The sequence below is a fragment of the Megalopta genalis genome, chromosome 7 (genome assembly GCF_051020955.1).
Source record: "Megalopta genalis isolate 19385.01 chromosome 7, iyMegGena1_principal, whole genome shotgun sequence".
Classification (NCBI taxonomy): Eukaryota; Metazoa; Arthropoda; class Insecta; order Hymenoptera; family Halictidae; genus Megalopta; species Megalopta genalis.
In genome coordinates this window covers 3,365,729-3,385,956 of record NC_135019.1, presented here as the reverse complement: position 1 = coordinate 3,385,956, position 20,228 = coordinate 3,365,729, and the positions used below count along the sequence as shown (strand labels likewise).

The window sequence follows — 20,228 nt, the reverse complement described above, 5'->3', positions numbered from 1 at the left end:
AACGAGCAACATTCATTGCCATGCGAATTGTCTATACAATGTCGCTAAATGTTGAGTTGTTAAATCTAACAATATCGCTAACAATACTACAGAGAAGCTGTCTATCGTATATATACATATATATGTAATATGCAAATGCAATGTATGTAACATAACCATGTAATATACACTAATGGGACCTACAACTGCACACTTCCAGGCCGTAGCTTGATCCGTTAGCGAGGGTCGATACAGAAATTCTCTTTGCTCTGATTGGCTGACGATTCATTGCTGAGACAGGATTCACTATGGATTGGATGCGCAGTAAAATGGCGATATACGCGCCAGCTTAGGGAGTAACAAAAGCGTGCAGAAGTAGGTCTCATTACTGTACGCAAGTAAATGCATATAGGCCAATCACCGCATTGTTCAGATTGTACATTGTACTCATAGAGTACATATGTGATACGTACACTGATGCTCATACATGTATGTGTATTAATTGGTGCACTGTATTGGAAACCAGCGAGAAGAAGGTTTTGTTTTTAGCCATTTGACGGTAAACGTTAGAGATGGTTGTGGTAGATGTGTCTAATTGAAATTTTCTCTTTTATCGACAATTTGTAATATCGATTAAATTAACGAATTATGTTAATGAAATTTTTGCCACGAGTTGCCGAATTTCGTTGCAACTATCGCTACCGCCGCCATTACTTCACGTATGATACGCTGTTTCGTTTGTGGTGTATTCGCTTGTGTTTCGTAGCGTTATCATATTTCTACAATAAGAAACAATTATACTAAATTAGAATGCGTATTAGAATGTATCTATGTCCACGTTGAAATTCAAATGCATAGTTTTACAATTTGACGATAGGTGGCGGTACCAGTTGCTCCTCACAATATGGCCGACATTTTACCCCCTGCCTTCGCGCCTGCTTCAGCCCCTCGCTCGGTTGCACAGTCATTCCCGGGCCATGTATTGTACGTACATACGAATGTAAACAAATCGTATCGATACATGTGTTGAAACATTTATGGCGGTTTATTTCAAATAATGCGAATTCTTGACTGCAAGCGTGATAATAATAGTTGACGTTTCACAGGTATGTAACATATGAAAACTAGCGTTTTAACGTCGTGAAATTAATCTGGGTAACATTAAATAACTAAAAATTAGTATTAACGATATAAATCGTATTATAGTTTATAAAGAGGTATATATTAATTAAATTAATCGTTAAATATACGTATAATAAAATTCTTAAAACGGTAATAAATTATAATTCCTATCTTTTTATTTCAGATGCCGATATTATAATTATATAGTCACAGCAAAAAATGTAACAATTGCAGAAGCTTTATAATACATAGGTAATAATGACGGTAGTAGCAGTTTTGTTACCGTTATCATTGAGATAAGACTACGTTTGATCGACAACGGTAAACATCTACGAAAGCTCATTCTTTTCAGCTTACCGCTCGCTCACGATAAGCATCAATCATCATGCATTTGCGCCCTACCAGTTGAGCTGATTGAGTGTTAACGGCATTTATTACCTACAGCATACTACAGTACACTCCTCGATCTTCGTCCAGTGGCCATCTCGCATACTTCGGTATCGTGTTAATTGTTCGGGTTACTTTTCGATTAAAATACGCTCGACGAAACTGCAACAAAATTTGCAAAATTTTCGAAAGTTTATAATTCGTACGATTTCTTATCTTATTTTGCAGAGCTAGACTTGTCAACCTGTTGTTGCATTAATTACATTGTGGCGCAAAGAATTTGATCAGGTAAGAGATCATTTTAACAAGTTTATATTCGAACGTACAAACGAGGCTTTACGATGGTAAATATAAGTTTTAATTGTGTAACAGATGAGATGAAGAGAAGTTGTCGATCCTGGTCGATTTTTCAATGAACCGGAAGTGACTGTATGTCCATCCCTTAGTCATATTTAACTTGTATTCATTGGCTGAATTACAAATGTATTTGTATTTATTTATACATTCCGTTGCTCAAGCAACTACACGATATATTTTATTTAAAGAACGAAGTGAAGAAACAAGTGAACCGTGTTGGTTTTGGACGATCTTTCGAGAAACCGGAAGTTCTTATATCTCCGTTCTTCCTAAAAATTTAAACTTAGTTCTTTCGATGCGATGAGAAATTTATATACTATGTACTATGTACTAATATTATATACTATACTTATATATTTATACACTTCGTAGCTTATGCAACTACATGTTCTCGTATATTCGAAGCAAAATATTGTCTTTTCACGGAATCAAATAATTTGCGTCGAACTGATGAAAGTAAGAAATTGTATGTCTCGTTCAATTATATTACATCTTTGCAGCCGCGTTGCAGTTTTTCGATGAACTATATTTTTAAGATAGTCTTCTAAAGGTCAAACATTAACAAGTTAGAGCTACTTGTAAATTTTTCAATAGTGACAGTAACATCAGTTTTGGGGGGGACTTGTATTTAGAAAAAAGTGACGAGAAATAAATAAATAAATAAAGTGTTCAGAATGAAGGAACACGCGTGTTTACAATGATCACCAACAATCTCTTCAGTTGCAAATTCATTTGAAGTATTAATCATAAAGTACCATAACGAATCGAACCAAATCATTCCCGACAATAATCGACAAATATTTCCACTGTTAGAATGGAGGACAACGACGCAGTCCTAACACCAGGCCAGCGGATACAACCCCCGGGAAGCGAACAGATAGTTTCGGACCTGTTGGAGAAGCTCTACAGCCTGAAAGTGACTCGTATAACCGTATTGAACTCCTACGACGATAGGAACTACCACATAATCTGCGAGAATCTTCATAAGAATCCTCACATAGACAGCGTTAGCAAGGACGGCTACGTGTTGAAGATTATAAACTCTCTGGACTCGAAGAACAGTCGCGTGATAGACGCCCAGAACGAAATGTTGATCTACTTGAATCAACGGCGCATCAATTGCCCTCTGCCAGTGAAAAACATGAACGGGGAGTATTACTCTCTTGAAACGTTGACCGCTCAAGACGCCGTAGAGAGCTACGCGGTCAAGCTCCTCGTTTATCGTCCAGGCACGCTGTTGCATCGAGTTCCAATCACTAGCGACCTGTTTCGGAATGTGGGACGTTTCACAGGGAAACTGGACAGCGTGCTGAAGGGATTTTCTCACCCCGCGTACGACGACCATAAAACGCTGTGGATGCTGACCTCGATGCCCAAATTGCGGCAGTTCACCTACGTCGTGAAAGACGACCTTGAAAAGGACTTGGTATATCAGGTGATCGACGCATTCGAGAAGGACGTTCTCCGAGTGATCTCCAAACTGGAGCAGGGCGTGATTCACGGTGACCTGAACGAGCAGAATATCGTGATGAGTTCGAACGGCGAGGACATCACCGCGGTAATCGATTTCGGCGACTCGCACAGGACTTGTTTGATCTTCGAGCTGGCCATCGCGCTTTGTTACATGATCCTGCAAGCCGGAGACATGACCATGGGAAAGTACGTTATCGAAGGCTATCAGGACTTCAGGAAGCTGACAGAGCTGGAGAAGAAGATTTTAAAGGTCACCGTCTGTGCGAGGATATGCCAAAGCCTCGTCATGGGAGCCTATTCCTATCTACACGATCCGCAGAACGATTATTTGTTGATCACCCAGAAATCCGGCTGGGCCTTGCTGAAGAACCTGTGGCCCGTTGGTCAAGAGGAGGTGCTTCGTAGATGGGGCTTGACGAATTGAAGGATTCATCGGCTGTTTAGAATTAGAATGTTTCGTTCCGTTTATATTGCTTAGGTCGATGCGAGCACGGAACCGTTGTCAATTAATCTGTCCAACGAAGAATTCTCTTTCGCGTCATCCGACAAACGCGTGGTTCTTGTAGATTTCGATTCCCATGTATGAATCGGAACGTCGTACATTTTCATTAGTCTTTGAGAGATGCTTAAGAAAGAACGCCGCAAGAGACACAATGTGAATTTCTATTTCGATTATAAATTGCGGTCACATTACGGTTGAGAACCAGTGGCAATACTTCATCGCGTCGGAATTATTTATCAATCGATAACGAAATTGCAGCTCGCGCTGGAGAGGTTCATGTTCGATGCATCAACGTCGATAAGCAAAAAGCAAGAAGCAAGAAGTAAAGAACAAAGAAAAAAGAGCAAAGAGCAAAGAGCAAAGAGCAAAGAGCAAAGAGCAAAGAGCAAAGAGCAAAGAGCAAAAAGTCGAAAGCAAAAAGCAAAAAGCCGAAAGCAAAAAGCAAAAAGCAAAAAGCCGAAAGTCGAAAGCAAAAAGCAAAAAACCGAAAGCAAAAAGCAAAAAACCGAAAGCAAAAAGCAAAAAACTGAAAGCAAAAAGCAAAAAGCCGAAAGTAAAAAGCAAAAAGCCGAAAGCAAAAAGCCGAAAGCAAAAAGCAAAAAGCAAAAAGCAAAAAGCAGAAAGCAAAAAGCCGAAAGCAAAAAGCAAAAAGCAAAAAGCAAAAAGCAAAAAGCCGAAAGTCGAAAGCAAAAAGCAAAAAACCGAAAGCAAAAAGCAAAAAACCGAAAGCAAAAAGCAAAAAACTGAAAGCAAAAAGCAAAAAGCCGAAAGTAAAAAGCAAAAAGCAAAAAGCAAAAAGCAAAAAGCAAAAAGCAAAAAGCAAAAAGCAAAAAGCAAAATGCAAAAAGCAAAAAGCAAAAAGCAAAAAGTAAAAAGCAAAAAGCAAAAAGCAAAAAGCAAAAAGCAAAAAGCAAAAAGCAAAAAAATAGTTCCAGCAAATTTGAATAAGTTGCGCGGTCTGCTTTTGGCACATACTTTCTCCGCGCTGTTCCGCTCGCTTCAAATACCGTTTAAACGAGTTTAGATGTTCATGTTGTTGCAAGAAGATATACAATTCGTCAAACTATTCGGTAGAATAGTTTTTCGAAAAATTCTCGAAGGATCGGCACACGTTGGTTACAGGAGACATTGTCGGTCACCACGCCATTACGATTGTCAATTAAACAAGAGCAATAAAGACAGATCTCATTGATTAATTAAAGTACTGTGCAGTGATATATCCTCTGGTTTATTCGTATTTAGGCAGTTACATATTTACATAGATATAATGAACAATAATGCTCTTCGTATAATAGTGTGGAGTCACTTTACATAACTAGATCGTGGTATATACAAAAATGCAGGTATCGGAAATCATTTCGCGGGGGAACGCGTAGGTTGCTGGCAGACGACATGAAAGAAACACGTTTTTTTTTTCGCGCGATTCAGCTGGATCGAATAACAATTACATTTTCATTTACCCGACTAAAACGTCCGTCGAATGGGTAGATCGATAATGTACAAGAATTTGCTTGCGGATATATCGTTAGGACAATGTATTCTCGATCCTGTATTATTACACACATACCTGCGCTTTATAAGGGTGTCGAAGTTTTGTTCTCTCTCTCTCTTTCTTTTTTTTTCTTCTTTTTTTCTGGCTTTACTTTTGTTTCTCTTAGCCGCGTGCGCTTTCATCTTACTTTTTACGTAGCTTGTAATATATATATTATGTAATATATATATATATATTTTTTTGTTCTTTATCTCGATTTCAATAATATACTAATTTATTTATATCTCGTTTCATTTATATCAGCTCGTTTTGGCAAAACTGTCTAGCTGTGTTGAGGCAAATTCGTTGATAGCGAAAATCTGTTACACAGTGTGTCCGTGGAACCGAGAGTTAAGTTAACCCCGAGACGTTGTCGTCGAGAGAAATGATAGAACGTGGTGGTGGTGGTATGCTTATATCAAATATTCTTATCGGTCGCCAAAGAAACGTTCAACAAGAATCAGATCCCCGTAGAAAGAAACGCGACTGCGATGGACAGCCGAATATGGTAATTATTTGAAAGTTCGCACGCCTCGTCGATTTCAAATCGCCTCGTATCGCGTCGTCGAGATTACGCGATCCGAAACAATCCTTTTCTGTTCAGCATCTGTTTTATTATTATAATCGGAATCAGAAAAATCTAGTCGCTAAGTTCGTACGCCCATTTTTTCGTTTGAATTCGAAACTTTCGTCGTCGCTCGGTTTCGCAATAGAATGGTTGCTTCAATATTTATACAAATATCAAATTAGTCATTTATCAGAAATTATTTAAAGGTTCTGTGCATTGACGTTTTGCATAATCAATTGTATCGACCTCAGCAGCCCTGTGCAAATTTGATGCAACTGAAAATGTAATAATTTAAAATATAATTTAAATATATTTAATAATTTAAATTATATATAAATATATATAATTATATAAATAAATATATTTAATAATTTAAAATATAATAATTTGTACAGTAAATTCTCCTTAATTTTCCTTCAGCTTGTAAACAAAAATGAACAATTTGGGAAGCGGAGATTATTCGAGCCTCGCGCCTCGTTTTCGTAATTGTCGGACAATCGGCAACTATAGTGATGAGCCGCGAGGCTCCAATAATCGTATCTTCGCTTTCCAAATCGTCCATTTTCCTTTTTAAGCTGAAGAAAAATTGCGGAGAATTTACTGTAGTACGTTTACTAGATATTTACTGCAAAATATCGATTATCATCGTGTCACCTGAAGACCAGATCTAACTTACCTCAGCTAGATCTAATTCGAAGGCAACAGATGGTCCGAATAAAAGCTTTTCGTCTCCTTTTTCTGGATCCAATTGAGATTAATTTGAGATTAATTTGGGATTAAGGGCGAAGATGAGACGCGCAGAGAAGCAAGTAAACCTCTAAATAACAATAAAGAGCGTAACACTTGTACCTTTGCGTTTTCATTTCTTCTTTTAACCCCTTAACTTGTACGCTCGTGTTAATTCGATCGCGCTAAACAGGCCAAACTGTGCACACTCGAGATAATTCGAGCGGCGTTATATTTTATGCTGCTATAATTTTTCACACTCGAATATAATCGAAAATTGAAAGTAACAATGTGGAAGCAAAGAAAAAAAATCGTTTTATCGATATTTATCATTTACATGGGATTGTAAGCTATAACACTTATTTATTCAAGAATAAAATATAGCCTTCCTCCATGGAACAAAAGCGCGGTACATCAAAATTGATTTTTTTTGGCCGGTTTAACAAAAAAATCTGTGCGTTAAGGGGTTAAACGTGGAACGTTACAGAACCGTAGAGTTATTCGTTCGTTTAAATGACGATGTTTCAACGATAACAACGCGTAGGAAAGCATTGCCTGGAACGATCATCTCGACACCGTATTTCAAGGCGATCGGAATCCAGCGAGGGGTGCTTCTTAAATATTCACCGTCGATTTTCAATCAGAGGCACGCAAACCCTTTTCAGCGGTACTCGATTAACAATGGAACGTCATGTTAACGAATTTTCGCCAGAGGTTATTAACAAAATAGTATATTACAGTACCTATATATTTTATTGCTTAGACTCTATCGGCTTACGCGCGCCCGACGAGGCGCTCGCAGGCGCGTAATAATTCACGTTTCATTTTTTTCTTCTTTTGCTGTTCGTTTTTCCCATAACTTATATCGTTTAGTAACTTCGATAACACTTATCGTTTCTCATATATTTCTTTCCCCCTTCTTTCTTTTTTTCGCCTTTTTTCGTTCAACTCAACGTCCGTCGTTCGGCCGATTCGAATTTCTAATGGAGCGTTGAAATCAGAGGTAACGTCGCAATAAATACAGATTACATACATAGATCGTATAATAAGTAAATTACATTATACTTCGAGGAAACGTAACAAAGTAACAAACCTGTACGGTAACGGCGGCGGAATGTGCGAAGACTCGTTTTGGGAGAGGGAACGGAAAAAAGTGGTTCTTTGTGCCGGAAGATCGGCGTATAATTTCGGTCCTGCGTTCTGTCCGGATGCTGTTTAATTTGCTGCACACCGATGATGATTCGAATGCCGGTTAGGTTGCCCACGAGTTCGTGTCGATTTTTTTTTTGTTGCAAAGTCCATTGTTAGCAATAATATTTAATCGTTACGCGAACCGTACATTTTTCAGTCAAATAACGAGGAAGCCGCGCAGCACCGATCAAAAGCTGGTTCTCGATCTCGCTGTTCAGCGAACGGTGTTTTCTATGTATAAACAAATCAATATTTTTATTCAACACACTTCAGAGCTATTGTTTTTCTAGCGTTTCTTCTCGATACTCGAAAAGTGTTACTTTTTTGCCACGAATTGCAATCTTTGAAATTTAACGTTCAAGAAAAAACGATTTCTGTGCCTCCATTTAAAAGCTACTTATCCTAACGATTTACATTTCTTAGTTTTGATTTTTATTGTGACTATCACTAGTTTTACAACAAGGAAACTTGAGGCGCCGGTAACTGCGCGACTTTCTCGTGCACGATGTGCGTGGATGCAAACTTAAAAGATGCAGTTTTCACGGAGTAAACATTATGTCACAGTAATTTTTTCTTGTACATAGAAAATTCTTTCTTAATCGACGCACAGATCGTACATAAAAATGGACAATTTGGGAAGAGTGTATACGATTATTCGAGCCTCGCGGCTCTCGTTTTTATAGTTGTCGACGATCTGTAACTATAAATACATAATCGTATTTTCTCCTCTCAAATTGTCCAATTTTCTTTACAATCTAAGCGTCAATTAAGGAGAATTTGCTGTATATATATATAACACGAATATTCGAGCCTTTTATAGTTGTTTATTACCAACATCTATAAAAACGAGCCGCAAGGCTCGAATAATCTTCCCGAATCGTCCATTTTTGTGCGCAATCCGAGCACGAATTAGGGAGAAATTACTGTACTTTTATTACAGGTCATTCCGTAATAATAATACAAATTCGTCATATTTTTGGAAATTGGAGTGCAGAAATGTGACAACAGCCATCGATCGCCTGTTTATATAACATTATTTTTACAGATCTTTTAACACCTCGCCGTACTATGACGAGTGTGACTCGTGACGAAGATTTCCAGCAATAGTCTGTTAATTATAAATATTACTCTGTTTTGTCAAGTTGGAATCTAATTCTATTCTCTCATTATCGATATTTAATAGTTCAAGTAAATGTCGGGACACGACATTATAATATAAATATAATATGATATAATATATTACATATTAATAAAAAAATATAATAATGATAATAATAATAATAATAATAATAATAATAATAATAATAATAATAATAATAATAATAATAATACAATATAATAATAATAATAATACAATATAATAATATACTACTACTACTAATAATAACTATGATAATAATAATAATAATAATAATAAGGAATATAATATAAATTATCTTCTCCTTCTAAGAAATGCTTAAAATCAAAAAAGTTTTAACCATTGTAACTGTGAAGACAATGGTACAGCGAAAGTGTTAAAGTAATATTTCAATGTTTTAAATTTCACTGTATCGACTAACAAGTTACCTTGAAGTGGAACAATCGAATTACATTGTTCCGTACAAAGACTTTGGTCGGACACCGTATATTAAACAGGGAACAGATGGTTTTGGTACTCTACATTTTCTACAGGGTGTCCCAGGTTTTAATGATCGAACTTTGTCAGTATGTTCTATGGCACAAAGTAAGAAAAAAATGTTATGTAAACATAGGTCATATAGAGCTTTATTAAGAAGTTATAACAAAAATTCGGAATAGGAATGGTAATCAACTAAAAAAAAAAATAAAAAATAAAAAGAAATCTTCGATCGATGTCAATCATGTATCGTCAACAACGGTTATTAATACATTTCGAAATGTATTAATAAACACAGCTTACATAAACACACGGCATGCGCTGATCTATTCAAGCCAATGCTCGCAGTAACAGCAAGTTGATTACTATTCCTATTCTGAATTTTTGTTATAACTTCTTAATAAAGCTCTGTATGACCTATGTTTACATAACATTTTTTTCTTACTTCGTGCCATAGAATACGCTGGCAAAGTCTGAACATTAAAACCTGGGACACTCTGTATATTAATTTGTTAGAACCTGGAAGGAGATTCGCACCATGTACTTACTTACAGGATGGCCTGACAAGACAATGTTAGCGAATCACATGCTTAGACATCTGTCGCTTATTTTCGCATACAGGTTTAGCATTTTCTCTGTGTGTGTTCAACCGATCGTGATTTGTAAAGCGACTCGAAGACGCTTCCAATGATTGCATACGGATAGATCGGGACACGAATCGCATGGGCGACCTAACGAGAATTCCATGGTTCAATTAAAATATCTTACGATAATTCGATTCGACTAACAGTATAACAGGTTGTTGTTCCCAGCTTCGAACAGCGATTCGGAAACGCTCTTTCGCTGAGAACGTTGCCTTTATCTCCGCCGGCACTCGGTACATTAATGCCCGATGGGCGCGTTGAACTCAGTCTTCGATTAGTATGAATTACAGCACGCGTTCCCGGATCCGGACCGAGCGATCGAAGACGATCGGTGCGTTGTCGAAGAGAGTACATGTAAAAAAATAAAGCCTCGAAGAATGGAGTTATATTTCGTTTGTGCTGACCTTTTTTTTTTTTACCGCGACATATACGTATTCGGATGAACCGTAGCTGTCGGTAATATGGAACACCTGGTTTCAGAAAGCGCGCCAGACACGGCGGAATCTGTTTTCATTATTTCGCGAGACGCGACGCACGGAATTTTACGACTTGGTGTAATTTCGAAATTCTTGCCAAGAGGCCGAGAGAAACGAAAAATTAGTCGAAAAGTTGGTTGGATTAACGTGGAAAACGAAAGAAAATCCGTCGAGAGGATGGAACAATTTCGCTTTCTATAAAAAATGGATACATATATATATTTAATATATTTATATATAAATTATAATATAATATTATAATATAATATATAATATATATATATATTATATATTATATTATAATTTATATATAAATATATTATATATATTATTATTATAATATTATATATATATATATAAAATAATATTATATAATAATATATATATTTAATATATATATTAAACAAATGATAGAAATGCGAAAATATATTTCCTTTTGATAAAAATTTACCGTAGCCGTCCATGTCTCTTGCGCTGCACACGAATACATGTGCAAGTATTCGCAATTTATCGCAGCGAACTCAAATATTTCGCATCATCGTTATCGTTATCATCTGAAAGCAATCTTTAATCTATTTCAAAAGCGACAAGTGACAAGTTCCAATCGACGAGAACAATTATTTCTGTATAGCCAAGAACAAACATACGTATTTCACGACGAAACGTGCGGAAGTAATACCACGTAATTTAACTTTGAGCGAGCGAACTGTTCGATTTACTTTTTCGAAACATTTTCCACGTCGACAAAAATAGAAACATTTCGCAGTCGATAGAAGATGCAAATATCTGTTGCTTCTGGGAAACTGATATATTAGGTCTACCGGAAAGTTCTGTCCGATAGTGTCACTTCAAGTTTCAATCCGTATGCACATGTTGATTTGAGACATATATGACTATCTCCCTTTATCATTGCATTTACATGCATGTACTCTCCTAAATAAACTGAAACAAAGATGTCTCATGTCATTGTTAAGCGAGACGCGATCGTGAAAACATGGCTACCGATGATAATGCCAGACCACATGCTGCTTCGGTGACTCGTCAGAAAATCGCAGAGCTAGGCTGGGAAATTCTGTCGCATCCACCATACTCCCCAGACCTGGCACCCTCCGATTATCACTTGTTTCTTTCTTTGCAAAACTGTTTACAGGAAAAAAATTCAAAACTGAAGCTGATGTCAACCAAGCACCAGTTGAGTTCTTCGCCTCTAAAAATAAATCATTTTTTAAAAATGGCATTTACAAGTTGCCATCGCGCTGGCAAGAAGTCATAAGTAACGATGGAAAGTATATTCTACAATAAATATTATTAACTGTATGAAAATTGTGTTATATTTCAATTCAAAAACGGACAGAACTTTCCGGTAGACCTAATACAATAAATTCTCCCTAATTGACGCTCAGATTGCGCACAAAAATGGACGATTTGGGAAGAGTGGATACGATTACTCGAGCCTCGCGGCTCTCGTTTTTATAGTGGTCGGCGATCTGTAACTATAAATACATAATCGTATTTTCTCCTCTTAAATTGTCCAATTTTCTTTACAAACTGAGCGTCAATTAGGGAGAATTTACTATACATATATAACAATAATAATTGCCTCTAGAGCTCGTTACTTTTTCATCGAGATTTTACGATGTTCCATATTACCGCATTTACTCTATGTGTGTGTGTGTGTGTGTGTGTGTGTGTGTGTGTGTGAGTGTGTACGTGTACGTGTATGTTCCGTTCGCCCCAGCACCCCGTCAATAGTCTCGTCTCTAACACTTGAATAGCCTTCAGAAGCTCGTCTTTTCACCGTACAATTACGCTTTCTACTATATCCGTTCTCGTCGAACTTCAACAATATAATCTCTCAACTTTGTATCTCTCTTTTCTCAATCTCTTTCTCTCTCTCTCTCTCTCTCTCTTTCTCTCCCTCTCGGTCTCTCGGTCTCTCTCTCTCTCTCTCTCTTTTGGACGAATGCCAGGACTCCCTCTGGTCCCTCCCCCGCCTCGAGGGGCGGCGTGAGCGTGCGCAATTAGGATCGGTGCCAGACTAACGCGTTACACACGTTCGGAAATTATAGCTTTAATTAGCACACAATTAGGAATCATATTCTTATTGGGGCCCGGGAAAGAATCCGGTGCGCGCTGAATACGCTTCGTGTGCGAGGGGTAGTAGTGGTGGTTTTCTCGGGGCGGGGGAGCGGGAGGGGGGGGGGGAGGGGACAATTAGCAGCGCGGGAGTAATTTGGTCGAATTCTCGAATAACTCGCGCATATCGTGAAAGTGTCCGACGAACGTGTTCGAAGATTGGGAACGCAAGATAGGGTGTGGGGAAGGGGGGCGGTCTGATTCGACTCGGTTTCAACCCCTCCCGCCAACCATCGCGTTCTCTCCGCGAACACTTGAATCCTCGGACACGTTCGATCCATGCTCTTTATAACGCTCGTCTCACACCGCGTCAACATTTCGACCTAACGTTTATCCCTTCCGTTTACAACAATAATTTTCTAGCGACTCTTCTCGGGCTTGTCCGATTCCGGGCTCCCTTCCAGCTGACAGGACCGACAGCACTGGAGCCGGTACAGCCGCATCTTGCACAAGGTCAACGATCTTTCCCTGGTGCACAGCTGGGGATGGTCCTTGCAGTCGTCTGGAACGATTTCGAATGTGTTTTCAAATGCGTTCTATAAGTCGATCGACGCTTCGCGAGAGAGAGGGTGTTTCGATACAGGGGAAAGTGATAACGCAATGGAACGGTGTCCTAACAGCGAATAGTACCGGCTTTAAGAATTTAGCAAACAAATACAGCGACTTCCGTTAATATTCGGACGTTTTTAAAACGCGATAACTTCTTTTTAGAATTGGACTGAACGACTTGAATCTTTTTTTAGATGATAGAGGGGCCAGTCTACTAGACTATAAATAGATCTACAGTAATGTCTTCCTAACTGTCGCTCAGATTGCGTACAAGAATGGACAATTTGAGAAGAGAAGATACGATTACTCCAGTCTTGCAGCTCATTTTTATAGTTGTTGACAATTCGTCCACTTTTGTGGACAATCTGAGCGTCAATTAGAGAGATATTACTGTATAGAGTATGAGAACTATATAGAGTGAACTGTAACTAGAATGCTTTTTCTTTAAATTTTGCTATTGCTTAGAATGACAAAATAAAATAAAAGACTGTCGTTTTTTAACTTTTCTATCTGAGCCTATAACGAAAATTTAAAAAGTGTGCCTTTGCGCACAATCCGAGCGTCAATTAGGGGGAGAATTTATTGTATTTCTATGACATTATTTAGCGAAATGCTTTCAGAGCCATAAATGTCGTTATTCGATTATTTAGTTTCAGACCGATTCGTTTCAATTTTCGCACACGTTTCCTTAAGGTCCGTAGAAAACAATGTGTTTAGAAAAGATTTAAAAACAAATGTTCTCGATAAAAAAATATAATACACAGAAAGATATATTATAAAATCTATAAAAATCGGTAAAAAATATCGTCCGATAATGAAATCGATATAAAAATGAGCGCGAATTAGGGAGAAATCTGAGCTGTACAATTAGAGAGAATTGACTGTAGTTGTATCGAATTGCCGAATAGAACCGCGACTAAATCGCCATCTTTATAATTGCCATTTTAGTCAAAATGTTCGCCGAAGATCATCATCTCACCGGGTGTATGAGAACACGGCGGACTTTTGCACGTTTTCATGACAGGAGGTCGTGGGATGTCTCTGCACGCATTGCCAGCTGGTTTCTTCGTCCCGAACCAAACGCACCGCAGGATTCTGTACTTAATCCCGTCTTTCTCGCACGGTGCCATACACTGTGGAAAATCGATTACCGTTCGAATAAAAACAGAAAATTCAATCACCGAAAAGATATTATTAGAAAAGTATTAACGAAAAACCATAACAACAACCGTAACCAGGAGTAGACAGTATATTTGTTATATTGTAGCCGTCATCTATACAGGGTGTCCCAAAAATGTCTCGCAATTCGGAAATAGCAGATTCCTCAGATCATTTGAAACAATTTCTTCCTTTACAAAAATGTTCTCCGAGGCACCGTTAACGAGTTATTAACGAAAAACAGCGACCAATAAGAATCGAGTACGGCTGACGCGAGGCGGCCCAGCCAACCAACATTTATGGACTGCAATTACAAAGTAATTCAATTACATCGCATTCGATTACGTTGCGATTCGCAAATCTGATCTCGCGTTCAATTCAATTACGTTGCAATTATTAATTGCAATTGAAGTAGAATTGCAGAGTGCGATCGAATTGATTTGATAACACCATCTGAACCGGAATCAACTTTGCTATAATTCTATTATACAATTGGGTTTCAGTTGTACAGGATATCCCATAATTATGTCAACACTCGGAACAAATTGATTCCTGAGGTCGTTTGAAGTAACTTTTTCCTTTACAAAAATTTTCTCCGAGGCACCGTTAACGAGTTATTAACGAAAAACATTGACCAATGAGAGGCGCGCTTATTTGGCGCATGGCGGCCCAGTCAACCAGCGCGCGGAGCCCAGTTCCGCTCATTGGCTCGGTCGCCTCGCGCCAGCCGAGCCCGCCTCTCATTGGTCACTGTTTTTCGTTAATAACTCGTTAACGGTGCCTCGGAGAACATTTTTGTAAAGGAAAAAGTTGCTTCAAATGACCCGAGGAATCCGCCACTTTCGGATTGCGAGACATTTTTGGACACCCTGTATATTATATTAGCAAATCAAGGACACGTGGAAACGCACCTCCGACCATTCGCCGACCCTCCATACGCCTTTGCACGCGTCGTTGTAGCACTCTTGCCTCTGCAGGGGCCTGGTGGTCTCGTCGCATTTGCTGGGGTCGAGCAGAGTGACGTTCTGTTGATCGGTCTCCCCGTCCTCGTCCAAACGGCAGGTAACGTCGCGTCTTTGCATCGCGGTCTTCCAATTGAAGCATCTGGACGTCTGGCATGGTGTCCACTCGGTGGTGTGCCATTGAGGACACTCGCCGGAGCCGCAAGACCGCACCTTCTGGACCATCGGGTGACCCGCGTCTTCGCAGAGTTTGTCTCCTATCACCACCCTCGACTGCGACCGCGTCGAGTTTCCAGCTGGTTTACCCGATCGCACCGTGCACTGAGCTCCGCGTATCTTTAGGAAAACGAACGCGTTTTTCAAACCGTACAAATATATTTTTAACAACGCGATGGAACAACGAGATGGACCAGATGCGTAGAAAGTGATTTAATAAATGGTAAAATATGTAATAAAGATAATAATAAAAATTGTATGTGGTCAAATTAAAAGGAAAGAAAATCATCCTTGTTGTTATTATAAAAAGAAGATATAGTATTCGAGGATGATAAGGTATGATATCAGTGATGTTTGATAGCTTTGGTAATAATTATAATAATTAACAGAAAACGAACGCGTTTTTCAAACCGTACAAATATATTTTTAACAACGTGATGGAACAACGAGATAGACCAGATGCGTAGGAAGTGATTTAATAAATGGTAAAATATGTAATAAAGATAATAATAAAAATTGTATGTAGTCAAATTAAAAGGAAAGAAAATCATCCTTGTTGTTATTATAAAAAAAAGATATAGTATTCGAGGATGATAAGGTATGATATCAGCGATGTTTGATAGCTTTGGTATTAATTATAATAACTAATAGATTATGTAATTGATTATCTAACCGATTATATTGTGTAGCACTTTTAACTCGTTCACCGCGACAACTTTTTCATCGTCAATCTTAATCATTAATCATCGTTAATCTTAACATGGAGATATTAAAACAATTTGGAGAACGAAAGTCACCGATTTGACCTAATTATCATGCTACGTACGCTATGGCTTCATTATTTGCAGTCAGAAGTGCGTCGAGCAATGCCAAATGTATTTTTATAATTCGTGCAAGCACTGTATTCTTATAATACAAGAATTATTATATAATGCAAGAATGTATAATGCAAGAATGTATTCTTACAATTCCTAATATTATAAAAGAAGCTTCCATGAGAAATTTCTAGATAAACTTTATTCAAGCATTTATTCTAATAGAAATCCTAACGAAGTTTAAACGAATTCAATCTTGCCACTGTTATAAAACAATATATGTTAGTCACGTTTCACAGTGTTAAACTGCTAATCACCTGAAATCCACCTCTTCCGCAGGTCTGAGAGCACTTCGACCATTCCGTTGTCACCCATTCGAACACCAGGTCTTCCGATGAATCTGCAATAATTAAGATAATACAGTAATGTCTCTCAAATTGACGCTCAGATTACGCACAAAAGCGGACAATTTTGGAAGAAGTGGTACGATTATTCGAGCCTCGTTGCTCATTTTCATAGTTGTTGGCAGTCGGCGACTATAACAAACGAGCGACAAGGCTCGTATAATCGAGTCTCCTCTTCCCAAATTGCCCATTTTCATGCTTAATCTGAGCGTCGGTTAGGGAAACATTATTGTAATACCGTTTGTTTCCGAAACATGGAAAACAGTGAGAAGTGTGATTAATACAGTAAATTCTCCCTAATTCACGCTCAGATTCTACACGAAAATGGATCGTTTGAGAAGAGTTGGTACGATTATTCGAGCCTCGTTGCTCATTTTCATAGTTGTTGGCAGTCGGCGACTATAACAAACGAGCGACAAGGCTCGTATAATCGAGTCTCCTCTTCCCAAATTGTCCATTTTCATGCTTAATCTGAGCGTCGGTTAGGGAAACATTATTGTAATACCGTTTGTTTCTGAAACATGGAAAACAGTGAGAAGTGTGATTAATATAGTAAATTCTCCCTAATTGACGCTCAGATTCTACACGAAAATGGATCGTTTGAGAAGAGTTGGCACGATTATTCGAGCCTCTCGTTTTTATAGTTGTTGATATTACAAAGCTGAGGCAGCTTTCCATGGCCGGAGATCGGTTGTGATTTTGGAGTTTTTGGTAAGAGAATTGCGTGGACTAGTCGACGCCTATGCCATCATCGGTATGATAATGGTACAGCGCCGCTAGATAGGGTAGGTTTTTGTGAACAAGCCGATGTCCGTTTCATCACCGCGGCGCCGCCACAAGGGTAAGAAGTTTCGCGAACTAGCCGACGTCTATTCCATCGCATCCTCTATACAATCTGAGCGCCAATTAGGGAGAATCAACAGTAGCTTCGCAAAAGTTGCAATTGCCAGTTCAAGCGGTCGATTTACCACCGCAATCACGGATTACAAATAAACCCACCTAAAATACTGAGAGTCGCGAGCGAAGCGTCCGCAGTGGTGTTACAGCTGGCCGCCCCGGCGACGTTCAAGGACTTGTTCTTCTTCTCTTCGCTGTCTTCGAGGTCGATCGCTTCTTCGTCCGAGCCGTTCTGAACCTCGACGTTCATAGGTCCCGCCTTTTCCTCCGGATCTTTCTCGGACGCGTTGGACCCCCTGACGCCGGACAACGCCAGCTCGACGAGGTCCTCTTCAGGGTCCCTGGTGCTCGTCCAGGCGAGCGAATCGTCGACGGTGTCGTTCTCCGAGTAAATCTTCCGTTTCTTCATCTCCTCCTCGAGCTCCTCCGCGTAGTCCTCGGTTCTATTCGAGACGCCTTTCTCTCTGCTGTCGGGCTTCTTCTGCGACTCTTCCAGCTCCTTCAAGGACATCGTGGAGAAGACGTGCTCTATCTCGGTGCTAGCACGATGCCCGCGGTCCGACTCCTTGCCACGGGTCTCCCCGCGATTGGTACTCGTGTCCGGAATGTAGAACACCTCCAATCCGATGTCGTCGGCGACGGTCGACGGGACTACGGCGTCTTTAGCGTGCTCCTTCGGCGTTGTGATCGCGTGCCCTTTGTCCGACGACGCGTCCTGCCATTGTCTCTTCACGTTCCTCAGCGATTCCACCACGTAGTCGCTGTCGGAGATCGTCGAGGTCACCGGTGGTGTCTCTTTGCCGGCGGCAGGCGTGATCTTCACCGGGTCGCTGTGCTGCAGTCCGAACATCGTGTCGTCTAAATCGTAGGGATCCACGTCGATGAATATCCTCTCCTCGTCGGGGCCGAACGTTTCGTCTGGGATCGCGGTGTTCCGGTACAGAGTGTCCAGATTGTCCTCCATGTTCTGGTAACGCGGTTGCGTGTGCTTCGTTGGCGCGGCTTCTTTCCGGGTGTCGTCGACGAACGCCACCGGTGCTGTCCTGTGGGATCTGCCGGCGGACGACTCGGTTTGGAACGGCCAGTATTCCTGTTGGGCAAGCGACGATTAGGGGACGGTTCAAATTGTGTTTGTTAGGTTGGCGGGGAACGGTGCAAGATGTCCTGGATGTTGTTAGAATATTTCATTCTAATTAGGAGGATTAATTTTAGTTGGTATATTCGTCGATTACGCGAGGAAGAAATCTTTGGTTGGAACGGAAACGATAGAATTTTGATGAGACGCGAGCATAAGCGGGATTAGGATTTAACGTTGATTTTTTGTTAAATGACATTTTGTATGGGAGAACAGGATCATTTGACCGGTTAGTTATGGAGTCTCCTTTTTAGAGCGCGCACTTATAGTGGGTGCAGAAAGTATTCGTACACCTTTTAAAACAGAATAACTTGTAGAAATATGTATTATATATTTTTATAATTAGGCAGAGGGGTCTAAATTTAGTCTAGTAAGCAGTGACTAAAAGATTATTTCCAAAAATTGCAATTTTTTGGCATAGTAAAAGAATGAGAAAATAATGTTTTTCTTTTTAAGTTTTTTATCCGAGCCTATAACGAGAATTTAAAAAACGCGTTTCGTACATCTCTCGGCAGCTTGTAACTCTGCTGAAAATTTCATCGAAATCGGTTGACCTTGATATGAATTGTAAGCAATAAAAGATCGCAAGAATCTCGCAGTTTTTCCACGAATTTCAACCAAAAGCAAATCATTTTTACATTCTTCAGTGGCCTGTAGCTTGATTATGATTCTTGCAATTATTATTATTATTAATTCTATGCGTATAAGTTACCGAGATCTATAAAATGCATTTTTTTTTTAAATTTTCGTTACAGCCTCAGATAAAAAAGTTGAAAAAAACATCGTTCTTTTCAATCTTTTATCACGCCAACGAATTACAATTTTCGAAAATAATTTTTCAGCCTTTGTCTAGCAAACTAATCACTCTAACATCCCCAAAGAAACTTAGGCCTCTTGGCCCAACTATAATAAAGTTATTACGTTTTAAAAGCGTCGCGAGAATCAAGCGACGACGAGTATACTCGTCAAACACAGCTAATTGGTTAATCGCAAACGATGTCTTTCATAGTTGAGACAGGAAGTTTTCAATCAAACGAGTAAGATACGAAATTGTTAATCCTACGAGTGATGCAAATTTTGCTATTTTGATTGCATTTTTTTATTGCAATCTTTTTATTCCATCAAAGGTGTAGAGTTTCGGCTGGACAAAATTGAAAGAAAAGGAAAAGCTTGATTTATTATTTCTTGCTAATATTAATGTCGCGACGAAGTGGAAGGACCAACGGATGATCAAGATAATGTCGTCAGACACGGAAAGTCCTTTCAATTCAGTCGTCACGCGGTCTCACCTTAAGGCTCGATATAAAATGAGTTAAGTGCGGCACGAGCGTAGAGGCACTTGACGACGCAGTCGATTCCACGGATTCGTGGTATCCAGGCTGACA

General features: G+C 39.3%; 3 protein-coding genes across 9 annotated transcripts in view; 2 read left to right on the top strand and 1 right to left on the bottom strand.

Annotated features, from left to right (window-relative positions):
- Positions 1 to 5: 5 nt before the first annotated feature.
- LOC117229214 (hydroxylysine kinase) lies at positions 6 to 4,101 on the top strand. Of its 6 annotated transcripts, XM_076523547.1 has the most exons (7): positions 6 to 142; positions 857 to 1,085; positions 1,286 to 1,353; positions 1,454 to 1,598; positions 1,717 to 1,776; positions 1,861 to 1,917; positions 2,659 to 4,101. In XM_076523547.1, exon 7 carries the CDS (start codon positions 2,660 to 2,662, stop codon positions 3,740 to 3,742), a length of 1,083 nt encoding a protein of 360 aa, XP_076379662.1. In that variant the 5' UTR covers positions 6 to 142; positions 857 to 1,085; positions 1,286 to 1,353; positions 1,454 to 1,598; positions 1,717 to 1,776; positions 1,861 to 1,917; position 2,659; the 3' UTR covers positions 3,743 to 4,101. The 6 variants fall into 6 exon arrangements, with proteins under 6 accessions (XP_076379662.1, XP_033341416.2, XP_076379661.1 ...); XM_033485525.2 differs by lacking the exon at positions 1,861 to 1,917; XM_076523546.1 differs by having other exon boundaries at positions 1,454 to 1,776.
- LOC143259829 (uncharacterized) lies at positions 3,941 to 5,021 on the top strand. Its single transcript, XM_076523525.1, has 2 exons — positions 3,941 to 4,013; positions 4,123 to 5,021. Exons 1-2 carry the CDS (start codon positions 3,941 to 3,943, stop codon positions 4,842 to 4,844), a joined length of 795 nt encoding a protein of 264 aa, XP_076379640.1. The 3' UTR covers positions 4,845 to 5,021.
- Positions 5,022 to 5,027: 6 nt separating this feature from the next.
- Positions 5,028 to 20,228, bottom strand: part of nolo (ADAMTS-like no long nerve cord) — a 628,447-nt gene continuing 613,246 nt past the window's right edge. The window contains exons 20-25 of one of the 2 annotated variants that reach the window (XM_076523533.1): positions 20,133 to 20,222; positions 17,811 to 18,798; positions 16,725 to 16,807; positions 15,326 to 15,712; positions 14,236 to 14,389; positions 5,028 to 13,209 (exon numbers count right to left, since the gene is read on the bottom strand). In XM_076523533.1, the coding sequence (XP_076379648.1) occupies positions 13,067 to 13,209; positions 14,236 to 14,389; positions 15,326 to 15,712; positions 16,725 to 16,807; positions 17,811 to 18,798; positions 20,133 to 20,222 (1,845 nt within the window). In that variant the 3' untranslated portion in view covers positions 5,028 to 13,066. The remainder of the gene's footprint in view (positions 13,210 to 14,235; positions 14,390 to 15,325; positions 15,713 to 16,724; positions 16,808 to 17,810; positions 18,799 to 20,132; positions 20,223 to 20,228) is intronic. The other variant, XM_076523534.1, reaches the window with a different exon arrangement.

Bases quoted from the DNA above. Each gene is read 5' to 3' on its own strand.
- LOC117229214 (XM_033485526.2), top strand. From the start codon at position 2,660: ATGGAGGACAACGACGCAGTCCTAACACCAGGCCAGCGGATACAACCC.
- LOC143259829 (XM_076523525.1), top strand. From the start codon at position 3,941: ATGCTTAAGAAAGAACGCCGCAAGAGACACAATGTGAATTTCTATTTC. The intron at 4,014-4,122 runs GTTGAGAACCAG...AACGTCGATAAG, and splicing joins TAAATTGCGGTCACATTACG to CAAAAAGCAAGAAGCAAGAA.